The following is a 15864-nucleotide window of genomic DNA, read 5'->3' on the forward strand; positions in this document are numbered from 1 at the left end:
GACCATCTCTAGGTTTAGCACCTTTTTGCAGGTGCAGCTCTAGGTGAAAAGGGATGGGATGGGACTGCACACGTTCCAAGAAATTAGTTTGAAAATTACTTCTTTATTCACCCTCATTTTACAGATGAGTCCAGGGAGGCGAAAGGCTGTGCTCACAGCCACAGTGTAAAGAGCAGGCATAACTCTCGGCTGTTTCTCAATATGCTGTACTGTTGCCTTTAGTTCTGGGCTATGCTCTTGACCAAGCTATTTAAAGCAGCTTAAAAGAAAAGGGGGACGGGCTTCCCTGGTGGCGCAGTGGTTAAGAATCCGCCTGCCAATGTAGGGGACCAGGAAGATCCCACGTGCCGTGTACCAACTAAACCCGTGCGCCACAACTACTGAGCCCATGCGCCACAACTACTGAAGCCGGCGCGCCTAGAGCCTGAGCTCCGCAACAGGAGAAGCCACCGCAATGAGAAGGCCGCGCACCACAATGAAGAGCAGCCCCCGCTCGCCACAACTAGAGAAAGCCCGTGCGCAGCAACGAAGACACAACGCATCCAAAAATAAATAAATTTATAAAAAGGGGGGGAAATTTCTTGAAATGGTATAAATTGGAATTTTAATTATGGGAATATCACCTACACCTTTCAAATCGACTACCCACCTTTCTTACGTAGTATTGACCTTTAATCCTAGAAGTACCTCTTAGAAGCAAAGCTAGTGGAAGGTTACTTTTTTTCCCCTCGTTTATAAGAATACCTCAGTCATTCAACTTTTCCCCTCAAGCGAGGATCGGAGGGTCTGGCGGCGAGTCACAGGGCCAGCGCTTGCCGGTCATGTGTCCTTGCTGCTGCTTCCAAGTGTCCACGGTCCCCTTCCGGGACAGAAGCCAACACGTTTACGTGTGTCAGGCGCACAGCTGCAGGATTTGAGCAAAGACCCGGAAAGCTAAGCCAGACTTCTCTGCTTAGTAAGGATCTCCTCCACCAAAGCACACAGCTAGCAGAGCGTAGGAAAATAAACAACAGGGCTTCAATCCTCTGAAATAAAATTTTAAATTTAACATTTAAAACATACCAAGCACACAGTCCCTCAGATTTCTAAGGAAGTCCATCTTACTAGGGGTAAAGTACCTTCTGGTCATTAGTAACTAGTTGGGTATAGATTTAAACCTTTCTATAAAGAGATGAACAAAACAGGACGAAAGTAACTGAGTGTGTCAAATTCAGTTACTGGGAAAATAAGGAGGTGAGGACATTAGGGTGTGCCCGCTGGTCTCACACCTCCCAAAGCCAGAAGACGATCGCTCTTAGCAGCGAGACAGTAACTGATCATAAACGAACGCAAACGCGTTCTTCACCAAGGGTGTCGTACAATTTCTCTTAGCAAGAAAAATGTTTAAACTCTTGCCTTGCCTTCACTGAGTGACGGGTGGTGGCTAAGCAGTCCAGGAACTCGCGTGCTACAGTGAGACGCAGAGGATGCAGTGCAGCCGGCGCAGCCAGCTAGCAAACAGCAGGACTCCTGAAGACCTTTTATTCATTTGAAATACTCTGACGTCACCAGAGTTTGAGCAGACACGGTGTTTTTCCTGATACCCTAGGGTCCGGTAGCATCCCGCCGGCCTGTCCTGTGAGCACGTGGAACTAGTAACTCCCGAATGTTCATTAACACAACTGTGCAACTGGCTTACTTCCTGTCCAGCCACTGGTCACTAAAGCCTGGCAACAAGGTTTAGGAAAAGGTCACACGCACCCGCAGCTGAGGAAAGATGAAGTGGCCTGAGTCAGCGAGTGATGGTAACAAAGCCCCGGAGCCCGTGGGGGCCGCTAAGCCGCCTTCACCACCCCAACCAGGGCGGGTCTCAGGGTGCGCCCGTGCAGCTTGTACCCCACTTTGGTAACGAGCGCCACCGTGCCCGGCTCCTTGCCCTCAACCGGCGTGTGGAACAAGGCCTCGTGCTCGTAGGGGTCGAACTTGGCCCCCGCGGGGTTCAGCCGCAGTAAGCCGTGCTTCCTGAACACCTTCTGGATCTGGACCTCAGTCATCACGAGCCCCTCGTAGAGGTTCTTCAGGTGCGGGTTATCGTCTCTAATCTCCTCCTTCGGGACACACTGTGTTGCCTTCTCCAGAATGTCCGCCACCTCCAGCAAGTCCTTGCAGAGGCCCTGAATGCCTACACGAAGTTAAAGAAGAACAGCGTTTGCATTCTGTACCAACTGCACGGGCAACTCAACACTGTAAGCCCCATTTACGTCACACACGGTCTATTTAATGACACCGTCTCAAATCACTAGTTTGCCCTAGAATTTCAATGGCTGGATTAAAAAACAGACAAACTTTTCTGGGGTTTAGACAAAAGCCAATGAGGTATAAAGACCAGCAGCTGAAAACCTGCAGAACCACCATCAGTCCTGCTCCAGGCTAAGAGGACGTGCAACCCCCGCAGACGGCAGAGCCAGGAAGGGGCGCAGGTGGCTGCCTCAGCTAAAGAGCACGGGCCTGGGGCCACATCCCTGGCTGTCACGGAACTGCCCATGTGATCTGGTTAACCTCTCTGGGTCTCAGCTTCTTTGGTTATAAACCAGGGATAACAGTACCTAACACAGTGAGGTTATGAGGACAAAACCACACACACTCAGAGCACCTAGAACACTTAAGGACTCAATACACGTTAGCAATTATTTGGCACCGTGGGGTAAAAGTTACCGGGACACACCCCAAGCCTTAACCTTTATCTAACAGAAGAAATAACGTGTTAAAAAACTTCGCACAGATACAAACGTTTGTGGTTCCAAGACAATGCTTCAGCTGCTGAACGAAGGAGGTCAGGGCGGATGAGAGGCGCACACGGCTCAGCTCCCCCGGCCCGCCCCACCCGGGCCCTGGCAGCGCAGCGACCGTGAGGCTCTAGCACGGCCCACTCAAGTCTTCTCGGGTCTTGAAGGCTGTGCGCCTCGAAGGAGGCAGCGCTCGTTTTAGGCTTTACTCTTTCACACAGGGTTTTCACCCCACTGCTTTAAAATGAAATTAAAATTCCACCTATCTGATAAAGATGGGAGCGTCTATTAAGGATTAACCCTGTGCTAGTTCCCGTATGGTCTCTGAGACAGGCAAGAAATGGTCACACAAGTGGCAAGTACAATCACAGTGATACTTACACAAGGCGCACTCGTGAGTGCTGAGAACAGATTAACCTAAGGGACGTGGTTCAGCAGGGTAGGCAGAGGAGGGTTCTGGGAACTGAGGCCTGGAGAGTCGGGAGGGAGCCACACGTTGGAGGAACTGAGGACGGCCAGCCTACCAGGAAGATGCAGACCCAGAGTAGCTGAAGGTTCCAGATGGTGCAGTGGAATGGGTAGAGGTCTGCTGTGGGCACTCTGCCTAGGGTGTGGAGCAGGGATGCAAGAGCTGAAGCTGGCCTGGACCACGGCAGAGGCAGCAGAGACAAGTGGATGAAGCAGAGTCCAAGCATCACCACTCACCGGATGGGAGGGGAGTGAGCTTGAGGGAGGAGAGGACAGTTCACATGCCTGACCTAGACACCTGGGCGGGCAACAGTATCATTTACTCAAATGAGGAAGACAGGAAGCACAGGCAGAGGAGAGAATCCAGTTTAAAACACCCCTGAGACGTCCAGGTAAAGACATACAGGGCTAGAACGCAGAAGAAATGTCTGAACTGGAAAGAGAACCTGTGCGTGGATGCCATTCAGACCCGTGGGAGGGCAAGTCAGTAGGGGGGACGGCGAGAGGAGGGGGGAGGCCTGCTCCGAGCCCTGAAGAACCCAGACACATGGAGGGCGACAGACACGCAGCCAGCGCAGGCCATGACCCGGAAGAGGAGGAGCAACAGGAGGTGAGGTGACCGCATCCAGGAACGAAGAGTTCCTAGAAGAGGTGAAGCGCCGCTGTTAAGGGGCCCGCAAGGGAAGGGTGGGGCCCGCCATGGCAGCCTCTTGCTGGGTGCCGCCTTTATGAGCTCTGGGAGCACCAGTGCCCACACGCGGAGGTGAGACTGAAAACAGAGCCCCCTCCTCGCGGCTGTGTGATCCACGCCACTGCCGCCGACTCTGTCAACTCAGCAGCGCGTGCGGGACGTCCGAGTGGAAAGGGTGCTCCCGCGGCTGGGACAGGTCCGGCCTTCGCAGCTGTGGGCTCTGTGGGCACGCACAGAAGCAGGGCCAGGGTCTGGGTGGCTCCCACGGCAGGTCCAGGCGCACGACTACTCCGGTCCTGGTACCTGACCTCAGTGGATCTGTGCTGGTGGTTTTGTGCACACAGCACCTGAGGGACCCCAGGGCCAACTGCCTGCGTTCCCACGGTGCAGGCGGGGCCGAGGGCAGTTGACAACAGCGCACTTTGTGAGCCCGCACAACAGGTGACAGATGGCATCACAGAGCACACTCCCTGGTAGATGGCTCTGGTGGAGGGATACTGGGTGGCTCCCCTTCCAGCAGGAGCGCTCCAATCCTGCCTGCCCCACAAGGCAGCTCAGAAACGGATCTGGGGGCCTCTATTCCAACAACTAGGGAGCAGGACCTGCCCCCAACAGGGCTGTGACAACCACAGAGCAGAGAGGAGGCCCTGCTCAAATCCAGTGCAGACTCTGGTCACCACACCACCAGTCACACCTCCTATCAAGGGGATAATGGCCAGGATATGATGAGGAAAGAGGTGGCAGGCATCCACACTAAAAACAGGCCTTGGGCCTTCCCTGGTGGCGCAGTGGTTAAGAATCCGCCTGCCAATGCAGAGGACACGGGTTCGAGCCCTGGTCTGGGAAGATCCCACATGCCAAGGAGCAACTAAGCCCATGCGCCACAACTACTGAGCCCACGTGCCACAACTACTGAGCCCACACGCCTAGAGCCCGTGCTCCACAACAAGAGAAGCCACCACAACGAGAAGCCCGCGCACTGCAACAAAGAGTAGCCCCCACTTGCCACAACTAGAGAAAGCCCGTGCGCAGCAACAAAGACCCAATGCAGCCAAAAATAAATAAAATAAAATAAAATAAAAAACTCACTACAAACAAAAGTCCAGGACCAGATGGCTTCACAGACGAATTCTACCAAACACACAAAGAACCTATAGCAATTCTCAAACTCTTCCAAAAGACTGAAGAGGAAGGACACTATGAAGCCACCATCACCCTGACGCCAAAACCAGACAAAGACACCACCAAGGAAGAAAATTACAGGCCAGTATCTTTGATGAATACAGATGCAAAAATTCTCAACAAAATGTCAGCAAACCGAATCCAACAACACGGAAAAAAGGATCATATACCACGACCAAGTTGGATTCACCCCAGGGTCATAAGAATGGTTCAACATATGCAAATCAATCAATGCGATACAGCACATCAACAAAAGAGAAGACAAAAACCACATGATCATCTCAGTAGATGCAGAAAAAGCATCTGATAAAATCCAACCATTCATGATAAAAACTCTTATGAAAGTAGGTACAAAGAAAACACCTCAACATTTAAAGCTATTTACGACAAACACACAGCCAACATAATACTCAATGGTGAAAAGCTGAAAGCCTTCCCGCTAAAATCTGGAACAAGACAAGGATGCTCACTCTCACCACTTCTATTCAACATAGTATTGGAAGTCCTAGCCACAGGAATCACACAAGAAAAAGAAATAAAAGGTATCCAAAATGGTAGGGAAGAGGTAGAATTGTCATTATATGCAGATGACATGATACTATATTTTGAAAACCCTCCACACAAAAACTACTAGAACTGATAAAGGAATTCAGCAAGGTAGCAGGATACAAGATTAACATACAGAAACTGGTTACATTTCTTTACACTAACAATGAAATATCAGAAAAGGAAAGTAAAAAAAACAATACCTCTTAAATCCCATCAAATAATACTTAGGAATAAACCTGACAAGGAGGTGAAAGACTTACATGCTGAGAACTATTAACCATTAGTAAAGGAAACTGAAGATGATTCAAAGAAATGGAAAGATACCCCGTGCTCTTGGACTGGAAGAATTAACATTGTTAAAATGGCCATACTATCCAAAGCAATCTACAGATTTAATGTGATCCCTATCAAATTACCCATGACATTTTCCACAGAACTAGAACAAATAATCCTAAAATTTATATAGAACCACAAGACTCAGAACTGCCAAAGCAATCCTGAGGAAGAAGAACAAAGCTGGAGGCATAACCCTCCCAGACTTCAGACAATACTACAAAGCTACAGTAATCAAAACAGCATGGTACTGGCACAACGACAAACATATAGATCAATGGAACAGAATAGAGAGCCCAGCAATAAACCCACACACCTACAGTCAACTAATCTTTGACAAAGGAGGCAAGAATATTCAATGGAGAAAAGACAGTCTGTTTAGCAAGTGGTGTTAGGAGAGTTGGACAGCCACAGGTCAATCAATGAAGTTAGAACACACCCTCTCACCATACACACAAATAAACTCAAAATGGCTTAAATAAAGACCTAAATAGAAGACAAGACAGTGTAAAACCCCTACAAGAGAACAAAGACAAAACATCTTCTGACATAAATTCTACCAATGTTTTCTCATGTCAGTCTCCCAAGGCAACAGAGATAAAAGCAAAAATAAACAAATGGGTCCTATCAAACTTACAAGCTTTAGCACAGCAAAGGAAACTAAAAACAAAACAAAAAGACAACATACAGACTGGGAGAAAATACTTGCAAATGATGCAACCTACAAGGGCTTAATTTCCAAAATATACAAACAGCTCATAAAACTCAATAACAAAAAACCAAACAACTCAATCAAAAAATGGGCAGAAGACCAAAATAGACATTTCTCCAAAGAAGACATACAGATGGCCAATAAGCACACAAAAAGATGCTCAACATCGCTAATTATTAGAGAAATGCAAATCAAAACTCCAATGAGGTACCACCTCACACCAGTCAGAATGGCCACCATTAAAAAGTCTACAAATAACCAATGCTGGAGAGGGTGTGGAGAAAAGGGAACCCTCCTATACTGTTGGTGGGAATGTAAATTGGTACAGCTACTATGGAGAACAGTATGGAGGTTCCTCAAAAAACTAAAACTAGAATTACCATATGACCCAGCAATCCCCCTCCTGGGCATACATCCAGACAAAACCATAATTCAAAAAGATACATGCACTGCTATGTTCACAGCTGCACTACTTACAATAGCCAAGACATGGAAACATGGAAATGTTCAATGACAGATGAATGGATAAAGAAGATGTGGTATATATGTATATTCAATGGAATATGACTCAGCCATAAAAAAAGAATGAAATTATGCCATTTGCAGCAACACAGATGCAACTGGAGATTATCATACCAAGTGAAGTAAGTCAGAAAGAGGAAGACAAATACCATATGATATCACTTATATGTGGAATCTAAAGTATGGCAAAAATAAACCTATCTATGAAACAGAAACAGAATCAGACACAGAGAACAGACTTGTGGTGGACAAGGCAGGGGGGTGGGGAAGGGATGGAGTGGGAGTTTGGGATGAGCAGATGCAAACTATTATATATGGAATGGATAAACAACAAGATCCTACTGTAGAGCACAGGGAATTACATTCAATATCCTGTGATAAACCATAATGGAAAAGAATATAAAAAAGGGAGGGCTTCCCTGGTGGCACAGTGGTTGAAGAGTCTGCCTGCCAATGCGGGGGACAGGTTCGAGTCCTGGTCTGGGAAGATCCCACATGCCGCGGAGCGACTGGGCCCGTGAGCCACAACTACTAAGCCTGCGCGTCTGGAGCCTGTGCTCCGCAACAAGAGAGGCCACGACAGTGAGGGGCCCGCACATCACAGTGAAGAGTGGCCCCCGCTTGCCACAACTGGAGAAGGCCTTCGCACAGAAAGGAGGACCCAACACAGCCAAAAATAAATAAATAAATCTATATATATATATAAAAAAAAGAATATAGAAAAGGGAATATAGGGCTTCCCTGGTGGCGCAGTGGTTGAGAGTCCGCCTGCCGATGCAGGGTACACGGGTTCATGACCCAGTCCGGGAAGATCCCACATGCCGCGGAGCGGCTGGGCCCGTGAGCCATGGCCGCTGAGCCTGCGCGTCCGGAGCTTGCGCTCCGCAACAGGAGAGGCCACAACAATGAGGGGCCTGCGTACCGCAAAAAAAAAAAAAAAAAAAAAGGGAATATATACATGTATAACTGAATCACTTTGCTGTACAACAGAAATTAACACAACATTGTACATCAACTATACTTCAATAAAATTAAAAAAAAAAAGAGATTTGTTCTCTGTGTTGAACTCGGATCTTATCAAGTTTCCACTGTGAGCACTCAAGGTCTTGCTGTGAACCTGAGGTTCTGCATCTACAACAGGGGGACTGAAAGCTCCGTCCCCATAGGTACTCAAATGGTAGCCTTTTGGGTAATCAACACAACACATCTGGGGTTGGGAGACGGGCCTCAGTGCCAGCGCCGTTACCAGGTTTGCGCTGAATGGCAAGTCATTTCAACCTCACTGATCTCAACCGTAAAAACGGGAAGGACGATAACAGAAACGTACAAAGGTGACAATGCAAACAGAATCTGAGGAGGTCCTAAGTGAGACCAGTGTTAGGGCTGCTCCAGCTAAGGAGCCGAACCTCATAGAGCCGACGTGCTAGTTACCTGCAGGCTCACACCGAGGTCTCTGTGGAAGAGCAAAGCACACGCTCCTCACTGAAGGAATCACGCTCACCACTCCGAGTGCGAGTCCTAAGGGCAATTTTGCTCCTTCTAGACAACGGCTGACCCAACTCCAACACTGGAGGGAGTGAAGCAGCAGGCTCCCCACCTCCTCACGGGGCTGGCCCCTTTGCCTGGCACTCTGATACCCCCTCCCTTGCCCCGTGTTTCCCTCGGTCAATGTCATGTAACGTTGAAAGTTACCATATAGTTTCGCCTCCTCCACCAATTTTTGGCTCCTCTGCCGCAAGTTCTCCGTATCTGCTAAAGCTCGCTTATACTTTTCCTTAAAAAAAAGAAAGGGAGAAAGAAAGACTGATTCACGTGAATTAAATATGGAACAAATTCGTAAGAAAGCATATCTGATGTAACAAACTCCAAGTCAAAACACAAACAACAGCTATCATCACGTTTGAAATTTTGGGTTACAGACAGCTGCTGCTTAATAAACACAAACACATTAACCCGTGTCACTGTTTCCAGCAAGTGGGGAACAGATGGCCCGGTGTCGCGTATTCACATAGCCCCCAAGGGCATTCTCACTCAGTGTGCAGCTGGGGAAGGACAAGGAGAGGCTTCTCATTTCTCATGGTTCCGATGGCTCTCCTCCAGGGAGGACCATTCATTCATTCCTCAGCAGAATCTCCAACTTAAGGGAATCCTAGAAGCCCGGTTAGGGGCTGACCCGCTCAGTTCCCACACCCTGAAGAGACGTCTAGGAGAACAACGAACCTGAGTGGACAGCTTTGGCCTCTACGCCACAGAAGAGGAAAAACCCCATCAATGAACCTCTGGTATTGTTAACATTGCCCAGATATGATTCAGTTGAAACATTTATTGTGTACTAATCATCTGAATTCTGGTATCTTCCTCATTTTGCACCAACTTTTCCTGTAATCTCATCCGTCTCCTGGAATTTCTATTTTTCGTGTGCACCAGGTTACTGTGTTCAGCCTTCAGGCGATTCCAGAGCCGTGGTTAAGAGCAAGGGCTCCCAGGCTCAGGCCCTCGCCCTGCCACTCAGTGGCCAGGTGACCTTGGCAAGTTTACCAAACCGTCCTGGACCTCAGTTTCCTCATCTGTAAACAGGGATATTAACGGCTGACTCACAGGGTTGTTGTGAGAATTAATATAAATAAAGGGGTGAGAACGGCCCCAGCACACAGTATTTGATATTATCATTCTTAAATGCTCACAGAGCTCGATTTGTGCCACTCATGCTTTTCCACATGGGGTCATAATCCATATTACTAATCAGTTCACAGAACTCCTACCTCCCTAGGAGAGCGCCACGTGGCCGTACCTCTGCCCCCCACCCTTGTCCTTCCCTAGGACCAGCTTAAAGGGCCCTACTGAATAGTCCTCACCTGTAAAGACCATTTTAAGCCTCAATTCAATATAATCTAGGTAGCACATAGAGATGACCCTCATGACAACCAGAGCCACACAGGCTTTGGGTTCTATCCCTTCTCCGGTAGTAACTTGTTATAGGACCCAGCCGTAGTCCTTGGACAACGATGGGATTTGTCTGGGCTCCGTCTCTGTTGTCACGGAGGCTGGCCAGACGTCCTCGGAAAAGACTCACCTGGAGTTTGAACGACCACGCTCCCCCCAGAGCCCGCAACCTTACCATGGTCTCCTTTAGCTGCTCTTCCAGCTTGACCTTCTCTTCCATCAGTGTCTTCTCTGCAGAGGGCAGATCTGTCTTCTGTTCATTCTGACCCATGTCCTCTTCCAAGTTCTGGCCATTGTTCTTCTGTTTTGTAGCTGTGCACAGCAGCCGAGGAGAGGACCTAAAGACAAGTCCACACGCTAGAAATTAAGATGTTTGTTTTGCTTCTTAAAGTCAGATGTATGACTTAAGAAATCAGAATTTAAAACTATGTGCTACTGACCCATGGGGGAGAAAAGATTTATTTCAGATCCAATAAAGGCATATGACGTATAGAAGCTATTTGTTGATATAAAGTCTTCTGCAACAAATGCCTAAACTAACATGTCAGTGTACCAAGGCTATGGTACTAACCTCCTCTTCTTCCCACTTTAAACATCTCCTTCTGAGATATGGTCACCCAGGCCCACCACACAGCAATGCAGTAGCTACTACTGGAGGTGAGGCCCAGTGCTGATGCTGATTACAAAGCTGGAGGGGCAGAGATCTTGCCCACACGGTACTTCGGGCATGCAAAAAAGATATCTACACACAAAGAACCGTAATGTGGGGTCTGAAAGTGATAAAAGAGGAACCATGCACTTTGGGAGGCTCAGAGTAGAATATTTCTAGCTTTGGGTAAATGGAAGGCAATGAAAGGGTTTGTGCAGCGAGGCTTTGAAGGATAAGTAAGAGTTCACATACAGAGTCAGGAATGGATGAGACAGACGCACTTCAGGAAGACGGAAGGACTGGAGGTTGGAAAGCATGGGGATGGTATGTACAGGGGAAATACAAAGAGCTCTAAAACTAATGCTGCAAGGGATTTAAAGTATTACCCAATCTGATCCCCACATGAAAAAGGTTAAGTGATAAACTCAAGGCCGCAAAGCCATTAAGGAATGATACACATCTCTGCACCAGGTCCAGTGGAACTCTTAATTATGCCACAGTCCAACCTGAAAATAAACCACATGCGATTTCTTCCCAGATTAAAACGAACTGCCTCAATGAACAGGAAAGCTAGGAGTACACAGAGCATATGTACAAGGATGTTTACGGCAACTGGAAACAGATCGCTGTCAGAAGGAGACGGCTGAACAAGCTGTTTCTGCCGACCCCCTCCTGGAGCGCCAGAGGCTCCCGCAGCAGCCAGAGCGAGTCTCGCTTTGCTTTGCAGGGAGGGAGACGGAGGCTCCGGGGGCTCAGTTACCCCGAAAGCTACGCATACTATTCAGCTCTCTAAACTCCCCAACGTGAGCCTCTTGCCACAAACCCAGTTCTCAGAGCAGAAATTCACGCGTCTTGGCAATTAATTCCAGATACAAAAATCACAAATTACTCGAGCAAAGAGGCCTTTTCACTCGGGCTTTCCAGGGGGGCTTGTTCCCACACAGTTCTACACCACGTATCGGGCTGGAATCGCCGCTGCATCCCGCGCGCTACCGTAGTCCACGCTGCCCGGCCCGGTGTCCCCATCACTCAAGCAGCTCCTGCGGGGAAAGCCCAGCTCCTGCTCTGCGCAGCTTCTACCCAATCTGTCTTCTACCAGATAACCTGGTTCTGGGAAGCTCCTCCAACGCAGACGGTGCTAAGCACTCTCTAAACTAACTTATGAGGCTAGACTTTGAAAAAGCAGAAACCGCCGGTTTAAAAAAAAACACGAAAGAAGAAAAGCCAAGGTGAGGGCACTGCCTCGTGACCCCCGCCGCGGAGTCACCGCTCTTGTATAAATAAGCCGCTGTCGCCACCGTGGGGCAGGCACCGCTGCCCTTCTGACCTCAGGCTCCTGGGCACGCGGAGGTGGACGAGGACTCGGGCCGAGAGGAAGGAGCCAGCGCGCCGCCGCCCCGCGCCCCGGGGACCCGCACACGCGGCCGCCTCGCGCCGGCCTGGGCTCGCGGGAGGCTCGGCGCGGCCTCGGGCTCGCGCGGGGCGCCGTCCCATCCTCCCCGGGTCCGCCGCGCGGGCAGCACGGGCAGCGAGGCCGCGGGGCAACCCCGCGGTGTCCGCGCCCCGCGTGGGGGAACCGCCGCCCACAGCGCCCGGGCCGGAGCCGGGCAGGACTCGGGTCTGAGCGGACGGGGGCGGCACGCACACCGCGCCCTTCCTCAGCCCGGGCAGCCGGCGCCCCTTACCTGAGAGACAACGCCAAAGCCGGAAGGCTGTGCCGCGCCACCCTCACGCACCGAGCCGCCATCACTGCCGCGGGGTCTGCGCGCGCACGGGGCATGCGCGGAGGCGGCTGGCCCCTCCTCTCGGCCACCAGGACACTCGCGCAGACTCTGTGCTTCCTTCCCCCTCCCAACTACTTCCCCTCAGCCAATCCACCACCGCTTCTCCTCTGATAGACAGATCATACTCACCACTAATTGCCGGTCTTGGAGTAGCACTCTCCCCTCCCCCGGTGGGCGGGGTCTGAGGCCTTCCAGAGCCCGAGCAGGTGAGGAGGTGAAAGGTGAAAGAAACCGTGGGAGGAGACTCTCCGCGGAGGGGCGTGGTCAAACGAAGAACCAATAGGGAGGGAGCATGGGGGTGGGACGCCGGAAGTACGGACTTGGGAGAGCAGAGAGGTGGCAGTCCGTTTTCCCGCGTGGTTGTACGTTGTATGTCTCAGGCCGCCCTTTCCTCTGGGAGTCGGCGATGCGCCGGGGCTGGCATTTGTCCTGTTCTCCCTTGCAGCGCGAGCTGCTGCGACCGTGCCGGGCACCGGGCGCTCAGTGTGGACTAAATGCAAATAGGCCAAGGACAAAAGCACGTCCACGGGCAACCGCAGGACTTTAAAAAAGTCGGTTAAAACAGTGTTAGGGGGGCTTCCCTGCTGGCGCAGTGGTTGAGAGTCCGCCTGCCGATGCAGGGGACGCGGGTTCGTGCCCCGGTCCGGGAGGATCCCACTCGCCGCGGAGCGGCTGGGCCCGTGAGCTATGGCCGCTGAGCCTGCGCGTCCGGAGCCTGTGCTCCGCAACGGGAGAGGCCACAACAGTGAGAGGCCCACGTACTGCAAAAAAAAAAAAAAACAGTGTTAGGGGAGCACCACCCGTCCTGCCTGCGGCTCCGCGGCGGCGGCGGCGGAGGAGGGGGAAGGGGCGAGGGCTGGTGGCCGGAGGGGACTCCGTCGCTACCTGTCAGTTTTATTAAGGCGAAAACCAAAACCCAGGAAGCAGATGTGACACAGCACGGCGGCGTTGGTGCTGGGTGAGGGGAATTGGATGTGTGTTGTTTTCTCTTTGCCCTCTTCTTTCACCTTCAGTTTTATCAGAGTAAAACACGAAGCATAACAAGAACAGCACCGAGGAAGGCTCAGGGGACACAGTCAAAGCTCATAAATACAAATGTTTTTGTTAATCTATCAAAGGTCAGTGCTACCGTATCACGTGCCACGAAGGAGCCGAGGTGCTGGAAGAGGAGGTGTCCTGGGCTGGAGCCCGTGGTGTCCCAAGTGTGGTGCTGCCTGCATGCCATATTTGGGTTTTTTTTTGGTTTTTCTGTAAATTAATTAATTAATTTTTTGGCTGCCTTGGGTCTTCATTGCTGCGCGCGGGTTTTCTGTAGTTGCGGCGAGCGGGGGCTACTCTTCGTTGCGATACGCAGGCTTCTCATTGGGGTGGCTTCTTTTGTTGCGGAGCACCGGCTCTAGGCGCGCGGGCTTCAGTAGTTGAGGCACGCCGGCTTCAGTAGTTGTGGCTCGTGGGCTCTAGAGCGCAGGCTCAGTAGTTGTGGCGCACGGGCTTAGTTGCACCACGGCGTGTGGGCTCTTCCCGGACCAGGGCTCAAACCCCTTTCCCCTGCATTGGCAGGCGGATTCTTAACCACTGCGCCACCAGGGAAGCCCCGAAGTTTTCTGTAACAAAATGTAAAACATGTCAGGGGGAGGGATAAATTAGGAGCTTGGGATTAACATACGGACACTACTATGTGTAAAACAGATAGTCTAAAAGGGCCTACTGTAGAGCACAGGGAACTCTGCTCAATATTCTGTAATAACCTATATGGGAAAAGACTGAAAAAGAATGAATATAGATATATGTATAACTGAATCACGTTGCTGTACACCTGAAACTAACACAACATTGTAAATCAACTATACTCCAAAAAATTTTTTTTTTAAATTTAAAACATGTCATGTTTCTCATTGGCGGTGACCTTGGGCAAGTCATTTAATTGCTCTCAGCATTGATTCCCTCCCTGTAGACCTGGGATGATATCATTTATTGTGAGGTTTAAAAGAGGTACAACTATTCATTTCCTAACTCTTAGGGCTCAAGGGAATCAGATGGGAATCCTGCCGTAAATAGCTCACAGTGCAGCATGGGGACGATCAACAGTGGTAGCCGCTGTGTCCTGAGACAGAGCCAGGCACTGGCTGTTGCCGTGGCGATGTTTCTGCGACACTGAATCCCTGGTCCCTGCAGGACAGCCGAGAGGCCAGGCCCCAGATCTATTACGTCCAAAACGGCAGATTTTCCGGAACAGAGGCCTGTCTGTGCTGCCACCTCGTGGCAGCATTGGGAACTACGCCCTTGGGAGCCTGCTCAGGTAGTTCCGTGAAGTCTGGAAGTTCTTTGTCACCACATTGCAAGTCATCAGCACGCAGAGATGAAGCTGCCTGTGTGGGAAGACTCCTGCATCAGCCCTTGGAATGAATTTCTAGCCAAGAGAGTGGGTGGCCCAGACAGGGGGTGCAGGAAGAGCAAGCTAAACAGCCCATGGTGCCCCCAAAAAGGATGGGGCTGTGTTTAAAAGAAAATGTCCTCAGGAGAAGGTTGTGCAGAAGCAACAGCATGTGGGCTGTGGGTGTGATGCTCATGACAGCTGAGTGCCCACAAGTGCCAGGCTCCGCGCAGGTGTCCTCTCCTGGACCAGCCTGCCCTGCGGTGATGGGGAGACGGGGGATGGGCCAGGCTCGTCACACACTTGGGAAAAGGCAGAGCTCTTGCCTGTTTTTCCCGACTAATCCCAGCCCATGTGACCGTCAGGGCCAGAACCCTCATCAGAACGTTGGCTGCTGCCATAAGGTGCGTCGTCACCTTTTATTATTATTATTATTGTCCCTCAGCTGGAGCATGGAATTTCATCCTTTAACTCTGAAATAAGCAAATTAAAGAATATATATATGGCTATGATGGGTGTGGTGCACAGAATTCTAAAGATGGGCCCAAGATACCCATCCTCTGGTTATTCAGTCAAACACTAATCTAGGTGCTGCTGTGAAGAGGCTTTGCAGATGTAGTTGGCGTGTCAAGTCAGTGACCTTCATGGAGAGTATCTGGTGGGCTTGACCTTGGTGAGCCCTTTCAATGCAGAGAGTTTCCTCTAGGAGGCCAAGGCAGAGAGCTTCACAGCAAGAGGAAGACTCGAATCACTGCTGCTTGTGCGAAGACGGACGGGGGAGTGAGAAGGTGGCCTCAGGGAGCAGACGGCGGCCCCCCTCCAGCCACCAGCGAGGACATGAGGGCCTCAGATCTGCTGTCTCAGGGCACTGGACTCCACAGGCCATCTGTGC

General features: G+C 50.6%; 1 protein-coding gene across 1 annotated transcript; it reads right to left on the minus strand.

Annotated features, from left to right (window-relative positions):
* Positions 1–83: 83 nt before the first annotated feature.
* Positions 84–12648, minus strand: GRPEL1 (GrpE like 1, mitochondrial). The gene is made up of 4 exons (XM_060148768.1): positions 12500–12648; positions 10341–10503; positions 8915–8996; positions 84–2161 (listed from the first exon to the last, which is right to left on the minus strand). Exons 1-4 carry the CDS (start codon positions 12592–12594, stop codon positions 1815–1817), a joined length of 687 nt encoding a protein of 228 aa, XP_060004751.1. The 5' UTR covers positions 12595–12648; the 3' UTR covers positions 84–1814.
* Between the last annotated feature and the right edge of the window lie 3216 nt (positions 12649–15864).

The sequence above is a fragment of the Lagenorhynchus albirostris genome, chromosome 4 (assembly GCF_949774975.1).
Source record: "Lagenorhynchus albirostris chromosome 4, mLagAlb1.1, whole genome shotgun sequence".
Classification (NCBI taxonomy): Eukaryota; Metazoa; Chordata; class Mammalia; order Artiodactyla; family Delphinidae; genus Lagenorhynchus; species Lagenorhynchus albirostris.